We start from the raw sequence: 25,582 nt of genomic DNA on the forward strand, positions 1-25,582 counted from the left end.
ATTTTATCGAAAAAAATCATTGTTTTGGGGAATATTTTGTTCTCTGATTTTGTTAAATTAATGTGTTTTTCTATATGATTTAAATTGCCAAAAAGTGCTGGTTAATGCATCCAGATTTTTTTTTTTTTTCTGTTGTCTGCTGAGGAACTTTTCCCATGGCTCTCACAGGTCTGAAACAAACTGTTTCTGACAGACTCAGGGTGACTAGTAGAAGGTTCTGGCTCTAGACTCTGGGCTTGACTCTAACTCTATGGAGCATTTGCCCAGAGGGCAACTACAACTATACTTTTACTTGCCCAAACCCAATTTTTGGTTACCTGAATGTAACATGATGATGTGATGAGATACTGCAGTAGTACATGATATTCTGAGAAGTATTTCTTGGGATCTTTCATATATTTTACTTGCCGGTTGTGCAACTGAGTATGATTTTTGCCTGCCCACACTCCAATTTTACCTGCCCAGGGCAGTAGGGCAGTTCTTAAGGTCTTAACCCTTTCGCTGCCGAGGAACCAGTAACGTTATGTACACTTATTTGCGAAGGCACTTTCCTGGAAATCACCTTGGTTTTGACAAAATAGTTTAGAGACTTTATTGTTCACAGAATGTATACAAAACCTATAATTTTTAGAAAGAAAAATAATAAATGCATACAAATGTACAAACGAACAAACTTATTCTACAAAAGGTCTAGTTTTACTTTGAAATATGCTGACGTAAATGTGGGATGGGTATACTTATATACCCGTCCTACATGTAGACAGTGAAGGAGCTAGATGGGGAAGAATCAACGTAAACAGCTATAAATTTTTGAAGAATCTGCTTAGTTTGTAAATCAGTATTTAGCAAACAAAGCAATATGAAGTACCTAATTTCCTTATCGAATCTTCGACCTTTAGAGGAAATATTGGAGTTGTTTTCTCACTTTACCCAGCAGTTGAATTACCTTCCGCCATTTTGAAATGTGGAAATTTACAAGTCACTTAGGTCATTATGGGCTTTCCTATGTACAGTATTCTAAAAATACAACAGCAAACACAGATGGAAAACATTCTTTTGATATGATTGGTTGCTCTGGGATAAATTCATGTGACATCATTGCATTGTTTATAGATTGGAATGTTGGGAAATCCCAAGACGGGTAAACCCGTCTTGTAGGCAAATAGGCTGGCATAGTAGTGGGACAGGTATACCTGTCTGAGACTTTAAAGAAACGGTTTTTAGTGTTCAAGATTGAAGTCAAAGACTATTACTGGGATATTGACTTGTTTCACTGGCAGTACATATATATCTTTTCCCCAAAGGACATCATGTTTTTGTGTACTTTAGGCGTGAAGTTTTCGTAATTTGCCTTTGAAGAATTACAATATTGTGTTACATTTCGTTTGATCTGGCAACTGATCTGTTATCGTTGCACTACACCTCTACAATGTTCCAGAAAATTTTCACTATCCATGAGTTCCACTAGAATTCATGCTTTAAAAACCAGAACAGTCAAATACATAGAATCAGCAGACAGTACACCAACTTGCCATTTATTTTTGACATTTATTCTTTTCAGAGGATGTTTACAGTTCAAACAGTTCACAGTAATGATGAGGAAGGTCATCCCATAAATGTTCAGTTTGCAAATGAGACCCCATCAGTACAGGAAATGACCTCACATGACCTTGGAAATCATGGCGACCTTGGACAAGATGAAGGGCATACTCTGGAACATATTGAAGGTCAGTGCCAACAGTCCCTCGGTCAGACAGATGTCACATCAGTGCAGGGGAGCTACGTGTCTCTTCTTGCTGATATAGCAACCATAGAACAGAATGATGAATATTCAGGCCAGCAGATTGCCCAGGATATTTCAGATACTGTAGACTATGCAACTTCCACTTTTACTGGACAAGAGCATATTCAAGAACTTGCCTCTTTGCAAAATGAAAATCTTGTTTCATACCAGTCTGTTGAAAATCACAATATAGGGTACAGTCTCACAAATCCAGTGGAAAGTGGTCCGGGTATGCCACAGTATGTTATAATTCAGCCGTTTCTTGGTGATACGGGTGTTAATGGTTCAAGTACATTGATTCATTTGCCAAACACAGCAGAGAGTCTAGACAGCAATAGAGAGCTGGAAGATGCTGTAGCCAATATTACTGAGAAAGCTATGGCAGACACAGATGAAACACTAGATGGCAAAGTAATACCTGATCAGAGCTACCTAGTTAGTACAAATAGCAGAGGAGAGGTCAGAGAGATACAAGTTGTAGAAGGTGAACAAAGCTGGACTGCTAATGAGACAGAAGTGTCTACAAATAAAAGGAAGGGTCGGCTTAAGGGTCTTGATAAGGGTGTGAAAGGTAAACGAAAGAAAAGTGTCATAACTGAAAAGAAAGAATCATCATCACATGTGAAAAAGTTTTCTCTGGATGATTTAAACAGTGCTGGGAAGTCTAAGAAGGAAGTATTTGAAGAGTATTTAGTAAAAAGTAAAGTTAGAAATGATATGCAGACTGGTACAAAAGTAGACACATTTGCTAGTGATATTGAAAAATCAAGTTTTAATGTTGAGTGTGGTAGATCCGATACCAATTTGCAAGGTATAAACACACTAACAGAGAATTCAACAGAAATATTGAATGCTGAGATGGACAAAACATCCGATCTTGTGGAAATATTAATTTTTAGTGACACGCAGTCTGCTTCAGATATTGACAAGGTAAATGAAATTTGTCAGTCTGATTCTAGAGACAAAAGTTTGGAATCACAAATGATGGGAAATTTACAAAGATCTGTGAAGGAAAATGAAAGTGTTTCAGCTGTAGAGGATAAATTGGGAAGTGAAAAAGATACAGCTAAATTTTCAGTTGATGCTGAGGAAATTAATAAAGATTCAGTAAAAGAGAAAAAGTGTTTGAGAGTAGCTAAACATCAGACTTCCATAAGTAAATCTAGAATATTAAGAAGCAGACAGGCACTGGACAAGAATGTGACAACTCAAGTAAAATTTACAGGGAAGGAGTCAGAAGATCTAGAGACAAATTTATCAAAAGAAAAGGATGTTGTTAGGTTAAAAAACAAAGGCACTACTTTAAAAAGAAAGAAACATATGCCTAATTTAAAACAGTCTCACAAATTACCAAAAATGGATGACTTATGTGAAGAAAAAGAGCAAATTGAAGATGAACCTACAGATGATAATATTGACTGTAGAGTTCTAGAGGATTTTTGCAGGTTTTTTAGATCTGAAGAAAAGTGCATCCTTCATCTTGAACCTATAACTTTAAAACTTGTTAATCCAAACCAGCTATTAATGATTGAAATGGATGTTCAGAGTGATTTTAATGTAAGTTCTTTAGAAATGGGTGTAACTGCAGATGGATTGACAAAGTATTATGTAAAATTTAGTGTTCCTGAAAAATTTGCACTAGACAATGTTGAAGATATCAGTAATCCTGCAGATGAAAAACAAAAGGTTGAAAGAATATGTAACAAAACCCAGAAACAGGCATTGAAATGTTTAAAAAGTTCTAGGCGGAAACAAAACAAGAAGACAATAAAAGAAAAGAATTTAGTTTCTGATAAAGATACAGGGAAAGCTTTAAGATCAAAAGAAAAAAATAGCCAAGAGATTGATGAAAAATGTTGTAATGATTCAGAAAATTTGGACAGTGAAATTAAGGCAGATGCTGTTAATAACCATGATAATAATGAAAGCAAAGATACACAACAAGTTGAAGATGACCATCGTGAAGAAATTGAAACGGAAACACATGATGATGCAGATGAATTGGAAACAAATGAAGACACTGATATAAGTAAAAATCAAACTAGTAATGAAGGAAGTAATGCTACAAAGTCTAAAAGGAAGAAGGATGGGAAATTATCAGGAAAGAAGAAATCCAAGGTTGATAAAAGCAGTAGTAAAGACACAAAAGAAGATTCATCACAGAAGAATTACACTGTAGTAGTGTCTGAAGAAGGTGTGTATCACATTTCAGCAAATATAATTTGAAAATATTTATGAAGTTATTAGTTGATTATGATAGAAAAAATAATTGAATGATAAGTGAGTTTATAAAAAGTTTTGTCCTTCACTCATCTAGAATTTGTGAAGTTTTCTTTATAAAATTCACTATGCAGTGATGAATTGAGAGTGTATTGCACTGGACTATTTGAGATTTTGCTAGCGTCTGTATCACAAAAGATTTACATGTAGTAGGCAGGTTTCTTAAAGACTATTTTGACAAAAGCTTTCAAACTTCACACATGGTCTTTGGCATAACAGCAAGTAACAACTTTAGCTTTTATTTTGTTGAAGTTATGCCCCTTCTTAGAATTTTTAGTTAAAGTTTTACATATAAATCTATTTGAGCAAATGAACCACCTCAGTAGCCTAGTGATATAGCGTCCGCTTCGAGTGCGGGAGCTCATGGGTTCGATCCCCGGCCGCATCATACCAAAGACGTAAAAAATGGTACTAGTAGCTTCCTCGCTTGGCGTTCAGCATTAAGAGGGTAGTGCTAGGACTGGTCAGCCCGGTGTCAGTATAATGTGATAGGGTGGGGTATCTTGTCATGTGTCTACGGCGTGATATTCCAGTGAGGCAGCACTATAAAGTTGGGCATTGTGCTCACTGCTACAAGTAGACACCATCGTTTATATGACTGAAAATTTTTGAAAAAGACGTTAAACCCGAACGCACACACACACTTGAGCAAATGTTTTAAAACTTCACACATTTCTTCAGCATCATGAGATGGCCTTAAAGGACAAGTAACATAAAATCTAGCTTTTATTTTATCAAAATCATGCCCATTTTTAACACAATAGGAATTCTTATGAAAGTTTTGCATTTAATCTATGCAAAACTTAGCAGGATTTTCAGGAACTATTGTACTGAATGCTTTTAAAGTCTATAAGTCTCTGACATCATGTAATGACATTTCTGGGCCTGGTTTCATACCTCTGGCTTTCAGATTGCCAATTTATGCCCCTTTTCACAGGTTTCATTAATTGTTGAAGTAGAGGGTGGAAATTGCAAAGTAGAGAGGTCCTAGGTTCCTCCCATTTAAAACTTTATTTGATTAAGGAATTGTGGTCTGGACATCAGGCCACTATAGCAGGGGAGAAATCCCCCTCCCCTCCCCCTGGCCTTCAATGAAATCGCTGCTAGTTTCTATATATAAGCTAGTGTCATAAATGTAGTTTTTAGGGTTTCAAATGAACAAGCTGGTTTCTTTAGACAGCTCATGTTATATACTAATTTAATTTGTAAGCAGGTTATGAATTGCAAATGGCAATCTGAAATATCTAATTGATTTAATATCTGGAATATATGGGCTTTTCATTGCTTAATTTCACAATGTACTGGTATGTTTCATGTCACTTGAAATTGCCATTTGTACCAACTTTCAAACATTATGTCTGCTGGGTATAGTCATCTGTTAGTAACACTAGATGTTTTAATTATGTGTATACAATGGTTGCATGCAAGTTCATAGTAACTTTTCAGTTAGGTATTAGTATTTGGACTCTTAGAAGTAATAATATTTGTATGAAATTTATATAGCCTTACAAGCAGCATAAATTTAAAGTCAGTTATTGCTATGAAATTGTAAATTACTTGAATGTGCAACTTTTTAACTTGCAAATTTGCAGATAACAATACGAGACTTACTATCCATAGGTCACGAGTAGGTTTCGCGATTTTTGTTTTCTACGCTTGAAAAATGATTGGCTTCTATTTTGTTGGACTGGTAAGTTTTTACTCTAATCATTTCCTAGATGTTCATTTAACAAAAATTACCAGTGTACCAGTAGTGTAGTTTCAAAACTTTCTGAAATTTTTATATTTTTTATAAAATGTAGAAAATGTTAAAGCCGATATTGGACTGGGTCCTCTCCATTTCTATAAGCCCGTTTTGAAAAAACAGACTTATTATATGATGGCATGTGCGTCCATCTGTCCATCATAATTCGTGTTCAGAGCATAACTTTATAACCATTAAGGGAGTATTGACTATAAACTTGGCATAAAGGTTGATGGCGAAGAGACGATGTGCAGAGCACTTGAACTGGCTCTTTAGGTCAAAGATCAAGGTCATATATTGAGCTAAAAGGCCAAAACTGTCTATCATATTTTGTGTCCGGAGCATAACTAAATAACTATGCAAGATATTGACATTAAACTTGGCATGTAGGTAGGTGATGTGCAGAGCACATGGAACTGGCCTGTAGGTTTAAGGTCAAGGTCACAATTTTAATTCAAGGTCAGATCTGTCCATCATATTTTGTGTGTGGACTTATTAACCATTCAAAATATTGACTTCAGACTTGGCACGTAGGTAGGTAGTGATGAGATGATGTGTAGGATGCATGAACCAAGGTCAAAGGTCAAGGTCACAGCAATATAATCCTTTGGGCATATATTGCCAAGCTTGTAGGGAAATGGGTCCAGGGTCTTCTAATGTAGAGGTGGGGGTAGTTAAATGATATTTTCAAAGTAAAGGGGAATATTACTTCTGAATTTCTGTCTTTAACAGCAAAAACAATACAGTCCTAACACTAAATGTTTTAAAATTTGTCTTTATGGCTTTTCAGATGAGAATTTGCAATTTTAAAGGGAAAAGGTGTATAACCTACTACATGTATACATGGGGTAATTATTGAGCCTCTTGATGGTTCAAAACATGTAAAAGGGCCCTGCTGGATTTGCATTTTTAGATAGACATTGATTGTTTGAAAGTAGTTGTTACAAATGGCTTTGAAGTTGAACATGTAAACATTTAACGGCTTAAGTTGATGATTTTATCTTAGGCAGTGACAAGGTGATTTTCCATATATTCCTAAAGATTCAGTAAAGATTTAATCAATTTGACCTTCAAAATGTTCAAGTGCATGAATTCTTGCTGTTTTGAATGAAATCATGAAATCTTAAGCCCACAAAATCAAGTCATTTCACAGTAGTTAGGTTTTTGTTTTCCAAAATGAACGTTGCAATGTTTGGTTTCAGTGTAGTATAAACATAGTAACATATCTATGTGATGTTTCCTTTCAGGTATACGAATGTACATGTGTCCAGTGTGTGGCTATATGTCTAAGTATGTACAGAATGCAAAGAAGCATATATACGAGCACACGGCAACACGGGACTGGATATGTGAGATGTGTGGAATGAGTTTCAAGAGTAACAACAATCTCCAGAAACACAAGATAGTCCATTCAGATACACGGCCATTTCCATGTCCACTCTGCCCACAAACATTTAAAAGTAATATTAATATAATCATTGTCTGTTATAACCTACTTTACTTTATACTGTGTAATTTTCATGTCACTTTTATTTTGATAGACAACAGACTGACTCATGTTGTGAAGAATTCATGTATGGTAGTTGTTTATACTAGGAGCCACAAAAATACACTCCTGGACAAATCCCTTCCTGTTGATATTTCACAAAGCAGAGAAAAAGTCCACCTATACTTTTAACAGAATAATCACAACAAAGAATTTATGAAAACAGTTTTATATTTCAGCATCAGCATCTGTTTTCAACATTAACTCTTACCCTGCTAAGTTTCTAAAATGTACTACTCTGTCTTTCAATTTGGATATTTCCATTTATAGTTCATAGGGGTATTCATTGAAGATTTACTGACCGAACAGCGAACAGTGTAGATCATGATCAGACTGCATGGATGTGCAGGGTGATCTTGATCTGCACTGGTAGCAAAGGCAGATACAATTGCCACTAATATTTTAAGAGTTAAATATAGTTATTATACTCCCAGAAACAAAATATATGGGGGCTACATATATTTTGGATTCATTCATGACCCATCTGTACATCCATAATCTTCTTAACAGCTTGGAAGATTTTCATTAAACTAAGATCTATTTTTAACCTTATCAAGACAATGAGCAGAGCTCACAAACCAGGTCATTAAGTCTTAAGGTCAAGGTCACACTTGGAGGTCAAAGATCTAATAGCTTAACTTCATGTCTAAAAGATTTTCATAAAACTAACATCAATTGTTAGTCTCACCAAAGTGGTGAGCAAAGCACACAACCAAGTTCACTACGTCCAAAGTCAAAGTCACACAATTGTTTTAGCTCAGCTATTGAAAGAAAAAGTAGAGCTATTGGACTCGCCCATATGTTGGCGTATGTGTTGGCGTCCCCATTTGGTTAAGTTTTTTAGCTCACCAGAGCACAAGGTGCTCAAGATGAGCTATTGTGACCAGTCATTGTCCGGTGTCCGTCGACGTGGGTCATGCGTCGTCTGTCAACATTTGCCTTGTGAACACTCTAGAGACCACATTTTTGACCCAAACTTTATGAAACTTGGTCAGAATGTTTGTCTTGATGATCTCTAGGTCAGGTTCGAAACTGGGTCATGTGGGATCAAAAAATAGGTCAGTAGGTCAAATCATAGGAAAAGCTTGTGAACACTCTAAGAGACCACATTTTTGACCCAATCTTTATGAAACGTGGTCAGAATGTTTGTCTTGATGATCTTTAGGTCAAGTTCGAAACTGGGTCATGTGGGATCAAAAACTAGGTCAGTAGGTCAAATCATAGGAAAAGTTTGTGAACACTCCAGAGACCACTTTTTGACCTAATCTTTATGAAACTTGGTCAGAATGTTTGTCTTGATGATCTCTAGGTCAAGTTCGATACTGGGTCATGTGGGGTCAAAAACTAGGTCAGTAGGTCAGATCAATGGAAAAGCATGTGAACACTCCAGAGACCACATTTTTGACCTAATCTTTATGAAACTTGGTCAGAATGTTTGTCTTGATGATCTCTAGGTCAAGTTCTAAACTGGGTCATGTGGGGTCAAAAACTAGGTCAGTAGGTCAGGTCAGTGGAAAAACTTGTGAGCACTCTAGTGACCACATTTTTGACCCAATCTTTATGAAACTTTGTCAGAATGTTTGTCTTGATGATCTCTAGGTCAAGTTCGAAACTGGGTCATGTGGGGTCAAAAACAAGGTCACTGGTTAAATCATAGGAAAAGCTTGTGAACACTTTAGAGGCCACATTTGTGACTCAGTCTTTATGAAACTGGGTGAGAATGTTTGTCTTCATCATTTCTAGGTCAACTTTGAATGGGGTCATGTGGGGTCAAAAACTATGTCACTAGGCCAGATCAAAGGAAATTCTTTTCAACACTCTAGAGACCATAATTTAAGTTTGAAACTCATGGGAATTAGTCAGAATGTTTGTTTTGATAATCTATAGGTCAGGTTCGAATCTGGGTCATATGGGGTCAAAAACTAGGTCACCGGTCAAATCAAAGGAAAAGCTTGTGAACACTCTAGAGGCCAGAGTTGTAACCAAATCTTTACAAAATTTAGTCAGAATGTTTGTCTTGATGATCTTTAGGTCAAGATCAACTCTTGGTCATGCGGGGGTCAAAAATTAGGTCATTAGGCCAGATCAACTCTGGTGAGCGATGTATAGGGCCATCATGGCCCTCTTGTTTATGATAGCTGGTGTCTCAGTAACCACTTGTTTGTATAAAATATAATTTAACAGACTTATTTACTGCAATATAACTAATAAACTGACTTACACTGCACAGTTTCCATAACTCTATTTGCATTTTTGTGCCCCCTCCCCCCCAACACACCTTTCTATGAGTGGTGGGGGCATATAGATGCATATAGATCTGCTCTTGTCCTTGCGTCCGTCCATCTGTGCGTCCGTCCGAAGTTCGTGATGTGCCTAGCTCAAAAAGTATTTGATATAAATTGATGAAACCTTGCATGAGTCTTTATCATGATATGAACTTGCGCCCCTCCTATTTTTTGTCAGGCTCTGTTTTTAGAGTTATGGCACCTGAAATAGTCAAAAATGCACATTTTCACCTTGTGGCACGCCTAGCTCAAAAAGTATTTGATATAGATTCATGACACCTTGCATGAGTCTTAATCATGATATGAACTTGCGCACCTTCTATTTTTCATCTGGGTCCGCTCCCCCTTCTGTTTCAGAGGTAAATTCACTTTGAACAGCAAGAAACCCCTTATCAATGAAAATTTACAACTTTTGTACAATATATCAATTATAAGTCTTGAAAAAAAGTAAAAATTTACTAGAAAAAAATAAATACTAGTATAAGAGGAATAAATTTGGTCCTAGTGGGGCTCGAACCTATGCCCACTTGAAAAATTCAAGTTAAAGTAGGTTTATGGTAGGAATTAAATACTGTTTAAAAGGAGGTGCACTATTATGGGGATAATACCTTAAATCAGTAATTTTCCATTTCAGCATCTTGTCCAAGAATACTTAAAACTCTTCTCACCTTCAAAATGTACTTAGCTGATCTTTGATTCTGCTGGTGCCAATTGATTAAGCCTTTGCGACCAGTGCAGACCAAGATCAGCCTGCAGACATCCGTGCAGGCTGATCATGGTCTGCACTGTTCGCTATTCAGTCAGTAAAGTTTCAATGTACACCCTTTTAAATAATTAGTGGTATTGCCCAAATTGCATGATGGACCAGTCCATTCTAGAAATTTAGCAAGGTAAATGGCTAGTTGCTTTGCTGTAGAATGTGAATGTTTCTTTAGTGTGATAATTTTACATCTTTTTTCAGGTAATGGTGTGATGAAACAACATCTGCAGAGGCATATAGGTTTGAAGGCTTACGTTTGTGAATATTGTTCTAAAGAGTTTGTGACTAGAGGAGATCTAAACAAGCACACCCGCTCTCATACTGGTGCTACTCCATACAATTGTAAACAATGCCAGAAAACATTCTCGGATATCAGTGCACTATATCGACATATTGCTGAGAAACATGTCACTGAAAAACCCTTCATGTGTTCTGTCTGCAATCAGACATTTGCAAGGAAACCATCTGCCCTTATTCATGTAAAGAAGCATCATTCAAATGTAACTGGAAATACTGATAGAGAAAACTTAGAAACCTGGGTGACAGATTCAAAATCTATTAATGAAAATCTACCAGGAGACAACAATCAGGTTCACACTGGATTTAACACAAACACTTTGTCCACAGTTGAATTGAGTTCTGTTGTTGACAGTGTAACAATATTATAGGAAATGAAGGAAAGCAACTGTTCTAAATGTGATATTACAAGTTACGTAAACAAATTAATTTAATATACTTGTTTGACTGTGAACATTTACTGAGTAGTAACATGTTTAGAGTCATATAAAGAGCTGGTATTTCCCGATGTTAAGGTAGAATTAATAAGAATATCATTTCTTTATTGAAATTCAATTTCATAGTTGCACAAGTATGAAAACTAGTCCTCAAAGAATATTATAGTCTCATAGCATTTATAAGGTATCAAATTTGTGAGAGATTTTGTTAAAATTCCTTGTATGTCTTTATTTATATGTTTATATCATTATCTGTACATGATTATGTCAGGCTGACAATATAATAAAGATATCAAGGAGATTTCAATATGTTTTCAGTTTTCAACAGAAAGCTGTCAGTTTTAAGCTCACCTGACGTGTAGTGACAAGGTGAGCTTTTGTGATCGCCCATCACCCATTATCCGTCCATCGACAATTTCTTGTGAACACTATAGAGACCATATTTTGAATACAGTTTTAATTAAACTTGCACACAACTTTTATTGGCATAATATCTTGGTTCCTTTTAAAAACAGGCCAGATCCCTTCATGGGTTCCAGAGTTATGGCCCCTTAAAGGGCCAAAATTTGCTATTTTGGCTTGTGAACACAATAAGAGACCATATATTGCAACTGATTTTTAATCAAACTTGCACCCAACTTGACTTGGCATAATATCTCGGTTCCTTTCAAAAACTGGACAGATCCCATCATGGGTTCCAGAGTTATGCCCCCTTAATGGGCCAAAATTTGCTATTTTGGCTTTTGCAGCCATATAGATACTTCATTTATGGTTTAATTTGATACAAACTTGCAAAATATCTTTAACAACAATTGATCTTGGATTCCATGATGAATCAGTCAGATCCAGTCATAGGTTCCAGAGTTACGGCCCCTGATTGACCCCTGAAAGAGCCAAAATTTGTTAATTTTTACCTTGTGAACATGATAGAAGTAACATTTTATATTCGATTTTTACCACACACACAACTTAAGTCACAATAAGATCTCGGTTCATTTTGAAAACCAGCTAGATTCCATTGTGGGTTCTAGAGAAATTTTCTATTTTGGCCCTTTCAGCCATATAGAGGTTTCATTTGTGCATTGATTTGATACAAACTTGCACAGAATGTTTATCTGGATGATCTCTAGGCCAAGTTCGAAACATGTGGTGTCAAAAACTAGGTCACCCACTCAAATCAAAGGAAAAGCTTGTAAACACTCTGAAGGCCACATTTATGACCCTATCTTCATGAAACTTGGTCAGAGTGTTTATCTTGATGATTCCTAGGCCGAGTTCGAAAATGGGTCATGTGGGTTCAAAAACTAGGTCACCCGCTCAAATCAAAGGAAAAGCTTGTTAAGACTCTGAAGGCCATATTTATCGCCCTATCTTCATTAAACTTGGTAAGAATGTTTATCTTGATGATTCCTAGGCCAAGTTTGAAACTGGGTCATGTGGGGTCAAAAACATTTTAAGCTTGTTAACACTGTAAAAGGCCACATTTATGACCCTATCTTCATGCAACTTGGGTCAGAATGTTTATCTTGATGAACCCAAGGCCAAGTTTAACAGGTGAGTGATATAGGGTCATTATTGTCTTTCTTGTTGTATTGTTGAATGCCTCTGGTGTTTTATCCACCTATTTAGTAGCAAGTTTTATTGTTAAGTACTCCCTTGTTGATGATGGTTATCTTGGATCAGTAGATATGGTGATCTGTACATTTTGGAATGGAGTGATGGTCATAGTAGGTGAAACAGATTTCAATACTCATCTTGAATAGTCTTAATCTTGACCTACTGACCTACTGTCCTACTGTCTTGTTTTAAGCTCACCTGCAAGGTGAGCTTTTGTGATCGCCCTGTGTCCGTCGTCAATTGTCCGTCATCAACAATTTGACTGTTAACACTCTAGAGGTCACAATTTTGACCCAGTCTTAATGAAACTTTGTCAGAATGTTACCCTCAATAAAATCTTGGACAAGTTTGATATTGGGTCATCTGGGGTCAAAAACTAGGTCACCAGGTCAAATCAAAGGAAAAGCTTGTTAGTAACACTCTAGAGGTCACAGTTTTGGCCCAATCTTAATGAAACTTGGCCAGAATGTTGCCTTCAATAAAATCTTGGATGAGTTCGATATTGGGTCATCTGTGGTCAAAAACTAGGTCACCGGGTCAAATCAAAGGAAAAGCTTGTTAACACTCTAGAGGTCACAATTTTGACCCAATTTTAATGAAACTTGGTCAGAATGTTACCCTCAGTAAAATCTTGGAAAAGTTTGATATTGGGTCATCTGGGGTTAAAAACTAGGTCACCAGGTCAAATCAAAGGAAAAGCTTGTTAACACTCTAGAGGTCACAGTTTTGGCCCACTCTTAATGAAGCTTAGTCAGAATGTTACCCTGAATAAAATCTTGGATGATTATGATACTGGGTCATCTGGGGTCAGAAACTAGGTCACCAGGTGAAATCAAAGGAAAAGCTTGTTAACACTGAAGAGACCACATTTATGACTGTATCTTCATGAAACTTGGTCAGAATGTTAATCATGATGATGTCAAAGTCCAGTTTGAATCTGGGTCATGTAGGGTCAAAAACTAGGTCACCAGGTCAAATCAAAGGAAAAGCTAGTTAACACTCTAGAGGCCACATTTATGACCATATCTTAATGAATCTTGGTCAGAATGTTAATCTTGATGATCTATAGGTCAAGTTCAAATCTGGGTCATGTGGGATCAAAAACTAGGTCACCAGGTCAAATCAGAGTAAAAGTTAGTTAACACTTCAGAGGCTACATTTATGACCATATCTTAATGAAATTATCTTGATGATCTTTAGGTCAATAGGTCAGGTGAGCAATACAGGGCCTTCATGGCCCTCTTGTTTAAGGTACAGCATAGAAATTTGGCCTGGAACCACATGTATAACTTTTGATACAGATTTCAATACTCATCTTTAATATTCTTAACCCTGACCTACTGACCTACTTTCTTGTTTTTGAAGCTACAGCAAAGAGATTTGGACCACTTGTATAATTTTTTAACAGATTTCAGTAGTTATCTTGAATAATCTTTACGATGACCTACTCACCTATTTTTTTGTTCTTGAAGCTTTAGTAAAGAAATATGTTCAAGCAAGCAAGCAAGCAACTATTCTCAGGTGAGCGATATAGGGCCATCATGGCCCTCTTGTTACTGAAACATTTCAGAAACCATTTTGATGACATACCAATATACTGGTCTAACTCCTGTTTTTTTTAATTATTTAGGAGAGGCAACAAACTGATTATATCAGCATACATTTGGATTGGAAAACTATAAAGCAAGATGCTGACATAAAATGCCATAAGAATTTATGGTTGAATTTTTTTCTAACAAAAAAACAAAACAGTTAAAGGGTGTATTTGAGAGTTGGACCAACATGGCATTGAATCTATTAGCCCAATACAGGACCAACTTGAGTTGGACCTATATTCTATTCAGTTTTGCCAGTGCCTGGATATTCCCTGGATGGTCCTCAACAAAATTGTTCAAAGAATTCAATTCCATGCTTAATTCTGGTTTCCATGATAACCAAAAGGAAAAACTTCTTATCTAAGGTAATTGGCATGTAGCTTTATGTAATTGTCCTCTACCATTCAAATTATGCCCCTGGGGTCAAAATTGGTCCTGTCAAAGGTTCACTTGTTTGACATAGGCTTGTATAAGAAATGCATTAAAAATCTCCTCTGAAACTGCAAGGTCCAGAGCTTAGATATTTGGTATGAAGCATTGTGTAGTGGTTTTCTGCCAAGGTTGCTCAAACCATACCTCTGGGATCAAAATTGGCCTTCCCCAGGGGTTCACTTGTCTAACACAGATTTATATAAGAAAAACATTTTTAAAAAAAAAAACAGCCTTTGAGCTTAGATATTTGCACATTGTGTCAAAGTACTTTTAATTACCAGTTCGTTCAAATCATGCTTCTTGGATCAAAGTTGACCTTGCCAGGGTTCGTATGTTCATGTAAGAAATTTTTTCAAAATCTTGTTTAAAACCTCAAGACCTGGAGCTAATAGATATTTTACTTGGAGCATTGTGTAGAAATCCACTATCAGTTTTATTAAAATCATGTCTCTGGAGATAAAATTGTCCCTGTCGGGATTCACATGTTTTACGTACATTTATATAAGAAAAACTTGAAAAGTCTTCTTGCCTAAAGCTGCAAAACCCAGAGCTCTAAGAATTTGGCATATAGCATCATCTGGTGGTCTTCTAACGAGTTTGTTCAGATCTTGGCCTTGGGGTCAAAATTGAACTTACTCTCTTATTTTATCAAGCATTCTTTTGGGACATGCATCGTTCAACATTAATATCATTCTTCTTAATATCTTTCCAATATATCAATTTGTTTTGATTTCATCACCCCTAGAGACAATGAAAGATGAAGAAGAAAAATGAAGAACATATGGAACTGGTGGATCAAACATCAGATTCATTACATGCACAGTAAGGTTTTCACCAAGACCCAGGCACCTAAGACTTACTCTATGCAGGAATACCTGCATAAGTGATACCTTCTGTTGAGCAGCCACATTGGCTGTACTTTCAGAGCAAACTAACCTGCATTTAACAACAACCTGTCTTGAAAGGCCATGTTTGCTCCATTCCTTGCCTGGCTGCTTAGGATAGGTTTATCTTTATGATTGTTTAGATACCAAATGAAACCAACTCTTAAACTATAAAATTCTACTTTAGTATAAACTATGCCAACTATAGGGATCAAGTCATCTGCATTTGTTACTGACTACCTTAACCCCCTCGGAACTTTGAGTGCTGTAGGTCTTGGGCTCTATCCTTGGCCGCATCATACTAAAAATGTAAAAAGTCATACTAGTAGTAGCTTCCTTTCTTGGCGTTCGACATTAAAGAGGATAGTGCTAGGATTGGTAAGCCCAGTGTCAACATGATGTGACTGAGGAGGGTATCATGTCACGTGTCCATGGCTTGATATTCTAGTGAGGCAATACTATAAAGTTGGGCATTGTGTTCACTGCTACAAGGCGTTATATAACTGAAAAATTGTTAAAAAAGACACTTAACAAGAACACACACACACATAATTATAATAACTGACCACCTTGTTACATACTGAATTTCTGTCTTTACAGAATATAGTAGGACTATATTTTGCAAAACCGCTAATCGCTCTCAAACAATAAACATCACAAATTGTACTTTATCTTTATACATTTCTTTGACCAGCACATAGACCTGCAGTATATTTCTGCAGAAACACATCAACTTGAACATAATCAATTGTCTCAGATTACACTGGAATCGCATCTCTTCGTCATACCCAAATTAAAAAACACCAAAATATGACTTATTAATTATCACACTGCTTGCAAACGATAAAGTCCGTAAGTTCCTAATGAAGTCAGCTGCTGGAAATACCTTGAAAGGGTCGTCAGGGAAGGAAACAATATTTTAAATATGGCGCCCGATTAACCAGTTTGATTTGATTTCATACAAATGATAACCGGTTTCAAAATTGTGAAATCGTCCCAGCCCTAGAATATAGGACAAATTCCTCCTGAAAAATTCCACCTACTCTCTCCCTTTGATCTTGTTTGAACAAAATGAAGGGATGATTTTTTTCGCTTTTCTTCTGCAAATGACCATTTCCTCTCAGAGGTAGAGGTAAAGTGACTTTAGTCACGAGTTCGCACACAGGCTGGGAAAGACATGCAAGTCAGCAATGTCAAAATTGAATTTAATCCTGTGATTTCATATACCATTATGGTAATTAGATCTTATTCCAGATCCTGACATTTACAGTTTCATGTCAGTAGACATAGTATAAATTGTGAGGTTATTAGATGCCAAGGAGTTTAGGCCAGAGTTTTTTATCTTTCGTTTTACGGGAGATTTTTGAAAAATGAGCAGGGGGAGGAGGGAATAAAAATAAAAATAAAAAGCTTGAAAGTGAGCATCTCGGAAAAAATAAAAATAAAATAGAATTTTTTAAGATTTTTTTTTATTTTGATGAACTTTCGTTTCAAGTTTTGTTTACTTGTGTTTGTGTCCAGTATTAAATATTGTGATGTATTGTTATGTTTTAAGACTATAAAATCCATTTATACAGGATGAACATTGAATAAAATTTTGTCAAAATGTACATGCCAGACAATTATTTTCATGCATGCTTGTGAATAAACTGCTTCAGGCACTGTAACTCACACTGGCAAGTCTTTAAAATTCAGAAAGCTTGTTTTACTTAATTTAAGTGGAAGACAAAAATTATTTTACCTGTTACAACAGCCACAGTAAATTTCAGTGACAGCAATTATAGACTAAACAGGTGGACGGATAGCTCAGTGGTTTGCACACTGGCCTTCCAATCCTGAGGTCGGGGTTCGATCCCCGACAGCTACTCGGGAATTTTCAGAAACGCTTTTCAGTGTTTCCCACCCAACTAGAGGTGTACTGGTCAGGAACCCAGGCAATCCTTGCGTGTATCAGTGCTATACACTGGGCACGTTAAAGAACCAGGCTGTCTATTCGAAACGAGCTAGGCTAAGTTAGCCGGATAAGCCTGTGTCTGATTTCTGATCTCTCTGTCGTGGGGGCTTTGTCTCACTCTGTCCCTCTGGTCAGATCGCTCTGTGTCTGTACTAGCAGAGGATGAATTATGCGCCCTGTGTGGCTGCATTTGAACTATGTAAAGCGCCTTGGGCGCTATATAAATCAGGTATAATTCAATGTACAACGCCAGTGAATATATTATGTGTAAAATTAGCCGTTTAATCAAATAAAGCAGTTTTTAGAGACTAAACAGGTCTGGTATAATTTAGTGGCCTAGTAGTGTAGTAGTTTTGGTGGTTTGGTTTGCTTGCATTTTCTGCTGTGTAACCTCTGCTTTTTATACATAATATTTACTTATTGTATCTTTCACCAATATCATCTTTAACGAGCTAACTTTACAGTTTATTCCAGCTCATAATATACTGGGTTTTATCAGCAAAATAAAGTATTTAGTAACTTTGAATAACAGTCACAGTGCAGAGGGCAAGATTTTTTTTCAGTGATGAAAAACAAAAGATAATCTAGCAAAAAGTAAACTGAAAATTTACCTCATTTAACTCTGTAATTTGCACCTTTTTATATATACTTAGTTCAAGTACTGAAGTTGCATCACTTTTTGTCAAAATATTGTCTCCAATAAAAAGTATTCTTTATTATTGTTTATACACTTACGAATTCTATTGAAGTTACAAAAGAAATGGACCATCTGTCTGAGATTTTGCCAACACTACCAGCTCACGCCATGTACCCGGATAATCTTAACTCTGTTCAGCGACCCTAACTCAGTGCCAACATGGCTGACAGAAAGACGATGTATGTAGTTAATTTCCTTGTCTTTTTTCATGTTTTTATGTGAGTATGCAATGTTAGCGTAAAACGTTTGATAGTCATAATATCCTGTATTGATAACATGTTTTGTGTACTAAATATTTCAATCGAAATGTCACATTATGTGGCTGGAATTCATTAAAATGTACTCAAAAAAGTCTTCAAAATGAACATGTTTTATGTTTCTAACTGTTTTAAAGTACCAGAAATTGCAGTAAGACCTTACTTATTAAATGTATTAGTTCCATAAATATCTCTTTGACAATGTTTAACAGTATCAAAGTTTGAAATCGATTTTTATAGCTTAAAAATTGTATTGATTATAAGGTGGGTTTAAATTTGTGGATAATTCCTAACTGGTATAGGAAACAGTGCTGGATAAATACGAACTTAGAATGGATAAACACCTAACCAAACGAAAACGGCTGTTCGTCTGTGCTTTTTTATGGACTGTTGATGCTCGAAGTTCTTTGATCTACCCACCCCTGCAGGGATGTGGGATTCCTATGTCCAACTTATCCGACTCGTGATTTTTTTGCCGGCGGACAAGTGCCTTTTTCATTCTGTGTGTCCGCGGACAAGCATACTTTTTCAGGTATAAAATGAGAAAACATAAAATATCATTTAGATTGTGTGTTGCTTCAAGTGTATGGGGGTGATAAAAATAATGGGTTCTTTGACTAGGTCTCGCGCACACTGTAACTCGGTGACTATGATAAAATATCAGAGAAGATTTAGATACAAGAAGATTTATTTAACTTCGGATAAGTATAAATATATAACACTAGCTTAAAGCTATTTTCCGGCAAACACATGTAAATAAGCTCAACATAAGTAAATCAACTGTAATAAAATGCAAATATGTTAAAGCACATTAAAGCAAATAAAGCACCTGGCGCTTAGTAGATAAGAAACAAATCACAAATTATCACATACATGTTACAGCGCATTAAAACAAAATAGCACTTAGGTACTAGCAAATAAAAGGGAAAAGTAATTTACCACATACAGATTTAGCACATTTAAAGCAACATAAAAAAAGATTAGCTGACACTACACAAAAATAAGAAGAGTCACATTTTACAACATGCATTTAAAAAAAAACATAAAAGAAGAAATCATATACATGCTAAAGGGAACATAAGAACTATTTAAAGTAGCTGAAGAAAAATATTTGCATCATCAGCATATAGCATTCTGTAACTAAAACTAAAAAAGGAAAACAAGGGTTACACACAGAGAACTGAAAGGACATTTAAAGACATCAGAAACGTAAACAACTTTAAAAAAGTATTATGACAAGTTTGTAAGTAGAATTCCAACTGCGGAGACAATAAGTCACTGTCAAAGGAAATATTTGAGCCAGTAGTCAGCCAAATCAAAATCAAAAGCACACAGAGATCGCAAGTATGACTAAAACAAGTCGGAACGTTTTAAGAGTCTTTCTCTGAATTCATCTGGCTTTGCAACATTGCGTGGGCAGTGTTTCGGGCCCTGACCTCAAAAGATCCCGAACACTGCTAACGCGATTTCAGACTTCTATAAACGTTAAAAGGCAAATATTTCAACAGCTTATTTTTTACCACAGTTACTGTGATATGCTTTTCTTTTCATTGTCCTAAATAAAGAACTCGATCTCCAGTCTATTTGCGCTTTCATGAAGGTTTAATATTACAAATCAGAGCAAGTGAAATTTGACTATGGACAAGTGGATTTTTAAGTTCCGTGGACAAGTGAAAAATGTAAGGATACCCACACCCCTGTCCCGTCAGTCCATGCATCCCTCCCCCACCCCACCCCCACCACACCACACACACACTTTTCTTCCCTATTTACCGTCTGAAAAAATATCATATTTAATAATTAATCATAAATCTAATCCCATTTAAACAATTTCAAAAATATTCCATTAGCACCTCTATAAAAATCTCTTACACTGTACGATATACAAGATTTGAAAGAAACACAATTCTTCTGAAACAGTGTGTGTGTGCGTATGCGTGTGCGTGCGCGTGCGCGTGCGCGTGCGTGAGAGAGAGAGAGAGATAGAGAGAGAGAGAGAGAGAGGAGGGAGAGATGGTTGGAGACTACAGAACTTCGAACATCGGTGGTATTAAATAATTTCTTATATAAATATAATAATTTTGACTTTTATACTGAGTTATTTTTGAGGGTTTATCCAGATTTTTCCAAACATTGCTATTTGCGTAATATTAAAATTATGAAAAAATATTTGACTGTAGTGGGCATACATATAACATCTTGTAAAATTAATGACAAAGTTTGAAGACAATACCGCTTATAAAGTAATGTTTACAATAATCACACCATGTACATGTCAACTCATTCATTTCTATAGAATACTAGTCAGTTAGGTGTTTATCCGTCACGCAATTTCGTGTAAGTTAGGTTTTTATCCATTCCTCATGTAAACTGAGTTCGGTTTTTATCAACTCAAAGTTAGGTTTTTATCCCTTTTCTCGCTGTCAGTACATTTGAACATGTATTGTGTCAACATGTAGTGGGTTAACAACATAGTGTAAACGGGCCTATAAAGCAGTATATCTTTGCTTTCAAACAACAAAATAGTCGAGGCATCAAAAGCATAGAAGTGTTTTTAAAGATTTTTTGTAAAAGTTTTCATTCGAAAAGTTTTCTTGTTCGTCGTTTTTCCACCTGAAAACACAAGGGTTGATATATTTAACATGATGCATTTTGAAATAAACATACACTTGATCAATGGAGATAGATATAACAACAGAAACATTCCTTTATACATCGTAATTACACAGAAAACATAGTTGTATCGGCTTTATATTCGCCATGTTGGCACTGAGTTAGGGTCGCTGAACAGAGTTAAGATTATCCGGGTACATGGCGTGCAGCTGCTTTATGCCAGACAGTCCCAAGCCTGTGTAAAGTGTGAGGGGTCACCATTGAAATAGAAATGTAAAAAAAATCTGCTGTTACAAACATTTATTTGTTCTGCAAACAATTAATGTTTTGAATAAAATTTAATGTCAAAGCACCTTTGATATTGTATTACCTTTCTATGGCAAACTTGTAAGTTGAATCTATTGAAAACAAAATGTGAGTAAGACAATCTTTAGACAATTTAATACTTTTAATACTGTCACTTTTATGAACGGAGTATTATGTACAACAGTATTATTTCCCGAAAAATATATATTTTGAAAAGTTAAAAAAAAAATTTGGACACAATAATCATCGTCCATCCACCCGTGTAGAAAGAGAGAAAAAAAAGCACGTTAAAGATTATCGGTGATTATTCAGTGATAAACTAAATAATGCTGAATGTTTTCATGATCAATTTACACCCCCTCGAAGAGCTAAAAGAAGTGTGTCAGTATCTTGACATCTGAAGCGGAGATCAAAGCGGTATTTTTGCTCGAGATTGTCATGGCATTACGTCAAGTTTTCGCGCCATGTGACACATCATTGTCTGATCGTACCGCATCGGTTCTTAAAATTGCTGAGAAATAGAAATCAATAAAAAGTTTCTTCTTTAATTTGTTATCAAAAGCGAATGTGCTATATCCCGTATAAAAGGTAAATGTCTCAAACGATAGTTACTATAGTGGATATCCTACCTCTGTGACCTATTTGCCCTCAAGGAATTTACATTATTGTTTGACAAGAAAAACTTTTAAATTGTTGGTCAAAAAATACATGTACAAAGATTCATTTAAAACTTATTAAAACCGCAGTGACATCACATTGCTTTATTTTAAAATCGCATTTCTATTTACGTTCACGAGGTCACGTAACCTATTCTGCCGCACTAACAGAAATCATTTTACTCCATGTATTGTAATTGCTGCCGCCTTTTCATTATTTAAGATTTTTTTATTCTGTTTTTTGTACTTTCTGGTCAAAAGTCTGAATTTTAAGCCCATAGTATTCATCATTTATTTACTTTTAGAAAGAAATATGTAACTAAGATTGCGCTGTTTGAATTTTTACAAATGATTATATGAAAATTCGACCGTTTTTATAGAATTTTGCCTACATTTCTGTCGATATCTTATTAAAATCATTATAGAATTCAAAAAGTATTATTTCTCAAGGGGTGTTGAAAACTTGAAGCGAAAATATTAAAAAATGAATGCACTACGCACGGTTTTTGTGTACGTGTCGATGTAAATTAGATGTTACGATAGGTCACACGTGCTTGTGGAATGGAAAATTACCGGCATGACGTTTTGATATCTTTACGATTCGCGGGTAAATTCCAGTCAATCCAGGTAGCGAACCATCTCAAAGTTTGTTGACGTTTTGTATATGTAATTTCTGAATTTTGGTAAAGTAAGGACGTAAAAAAAACCACTCGCCAAATCGGTCAAGTACACAGCGAGGTCCACTTGTCCTACTCAGACTAAACTCGCCAATGCGAGCGGGCGAGTGGAATTTTACACCCTGTTAATGCCGATAAATGTACCGCAAAACACGATATTTTGCACGCGTTAAACTCCCTTCCTGTGAAATTACGTCCAGGTGAAAAAACACTAATTTTATTTTCTTTGGGGCTGTAAACAACTGACCGGCGGAAAAAATAAAATAAAACTCGGGAAAATGAATTTTAATTTTATTCCATTTTTGCAATATTTAGGACCGGCGCTCCCGTAAAACGAAAATAAAAAAACTCTGGCCTTAATAGCAGTTTCCACCTGTCTTTAAAAGTATTTCATTTCCAATTAAAACATTTACAGTGTATATCTAAACCTTTGTTAAGCAGTCAATCAAGGGAGCAGCATAATCTGGCAGCAAAAGACAGGTTAACTGAAATTAGAACAGAGTGTCAATGTGGGAAGTTAGCTAACTGGCTGTGTAAGGCAAGTAGCTGCTTATAGAGGTAACTGCTGCGGCAGGTTTAACTGTATTTCAACCTGTGAGCAAATACCTACTCCAATCAAAGAGCATGTTTTGCTCTCCCATACATTGGCTTTATATATGCTTGTTTAACTATACAGTCTAACATGTATTCAGCAGCTATTCATGGGATGAGCACAATCTGACTGGTTAAGAGAAGTTTAGCATAGAACAAAAAGTTTATTTGGGAAGTTTTGTAACTGGGTGCTTAAGGCAAGTGTTTGTTTAAAATTGTAGATTGTTTAAATGTGCACACTTTTTAATATTATAGGGAAAAAGATGTATCAGTGTGAGCTGTGTGGGAAGGAGATGTCTGTCAGGCAGAATATGGATGTTCACATCAATCAGCATACAGGAGAAAGACCCTGGCAGTGTGAGGTGTGTGGTCTGGGCTTTCGTGGACCTTCAAATCTCAGAGCACACATGAACCAGCATGACGAGGAGATGCGATTTCAGTGTGCAATCTGTTTCAGGAAATTCAGAGGTTTGAATAACATCGAACATTGATCAAATACTTCAGTTTAGCACTTAACCTAAAACTTGGCATTAAAAAAAACAACAGTTTGAGAGAATTTTTAGTCAAAATAATTGATTAAATACTTCAGTTTGGCACAGACATAAAACTTAAATGAGAAAACCTGATATGAGAGAAGTTTGCAGTGAAAATAATCGGAAAATGAAAAATAATTCTTTAACTAGATTTTAGGAATGTCTAAAAACTTAAGGTATCTGACTGAAATTCATCTAGAATCTAGATTTTATAGTCTTAAAAAATGCTTCTTATCAGTTTGCTGTGTTTGGCTCCACTGTTCCAAGATTAATCAGAATTATTCTGCTCGACCTGGCATTGTCGTCAACTTCACATCTTGGTTGTAATTCTGCATGCAAGGCCATACCTTAATAACCATTCAGTGTATTGACTGGATTGCACAAGGATTCCCAATCAACAAGACTGGCTTACTTACATAACCAAGTTATAGAAGTCTGGCTGAAATTGATATATCTTATGGCCTTTAATATGTCTGACGAAGAAAATTTGGTTAAAATGAAACTTGCCTCATACCACTGTGGGTTTGAAAATCATTTGTTGTATAAAATTCTTCATGTGAAGAAGCCATCAGGAGGTTGGTGGTTATATTTGTATGCCCACACATGTATGAAGTACTTGTCAAGGGGCATTTGGGCTCTTTCTTCACTATCAAAATCTGGAAAAGTCACCAAATGACCTAAATTTTCTTGTCTCTAAACCCAGCAGAAAACACTAACTGTTAGTAACAACTACATAGTTTTAGGTTGCATTGACATAGAGAATAATAGGTTAGTGCCGTAGATGAGAAAGTTTATCTGGCGAGGTGGAGGAGGTTATCGGATGAGCCGAAGGCGAACCTGATAACGTCCGGAGCAGAGCCGGATAAACTTTCTCCATCTTAGGCATTAACCTATTATTCTATTTATCTTGTCATTACTTCATTTTCCGATATTTGGCAATTTATTTTACAAAAATAAGTGTGCAACAACCGCTTTAATGACGTCATATTCGTAATGACGTCACTTATATAATGATGTGATTACCGGTAAAATCGCAATAAATTCTTCGTTTTTGAATAAATTCTCATTATTTGACCACTCATTTTCTTAGTTCGGACATTTTCAACACAATGATGTTGGTTTTGTTGCAAAATTTTTTATGACAACAATATCGATCATAAGGTCACATGATCAAATGTCCGTATATCACTGGTCACATGATCAACTGACGGTATATCAAGAAAGATATACGGCACCCTGATATCGGGTCGAAAATACTGCAAGTGACAGGATAAACTACAAACTATTCTTCCAAGTCATCAAACATACTTGCATATTCAAGTTTGGTGGAATTCTTACTAAGTCTTTAGAGTTTGTTATTATCATTAGTGTCATCACTGTGATGATTAATTTCGAATAGTGTGGAACACTGGACCGCTCTTATAATTAATATATGAAGACATGAAATACTGTAAAACCATTTAATTTCATGGTCATCAGATTTCGTAATTTTGGAAGAAACTGCTACTTGTTTTGAATAGCCCTGCACCATTCTCAAGATGCCCGCAAATATTCTGCCTTTTGAAGAAGTTTTATTTCTCGCTAAAGCAAACATTAATAAAACATTAAGCCTTGCGTAAATATTATATTTTGCAGTGT

At 35.9% G+C, this 25,582-nt stretch overlaps 1 protein-coding gene across 2 annotated transcripts in view; it reads left to right on the forward strand.

Annotated features, from left to right (window-relative positions):
- The window catches only part of LOC123561440 (uncharacterized), a 35,790-nt gene that overhangs the window by 4,456 nt on the left and 5,752 nt on the right, over nt 1-25,582 (forward strand). The window contains exons 2-4 of one of the 2 annotated variants that reach the window (XM_053553179.1): nt 1,562-3,977; nt 7,055-7,267; nt 10,600-11,433. In XM_053553179.1, the coding sequence (XP_053409154.1) occupies nt 1,565-3,977; nt 7,055-7,267; nt 10,600-11,066 (3,093 nt within the window). In that variant the 5' untranslated portion in view covers nt 1,562-1,564 and the 3' untranslated portion in view covers nt 11,067-11,433. Of the gene's footprint in view, nt 1-1,561; nt 3,978-7,054; nt 7,268-10,599; nt 11,434-23,666; nt 23,880-25,582 lie in introns of those variants that run through there. The other variant, XM_053553178.1, reaches the window with a different exon arrangement.

The sequence above is a fragment of the Mercenaria mercenaria genome, chromosome 10, assembly GCF_021730395.1.
Source record: "Mercenaria mercenaria strain notata chromosome 10, MADL_Memer_1, whole genome shotgun sequence".
Classification (NCBI taxonomy): Eukaryota; Metazoa; Mollusca; class Bivalvia; order Venerida; family Veneridae; genus Mercenaria; species Mercenaria mercenaria.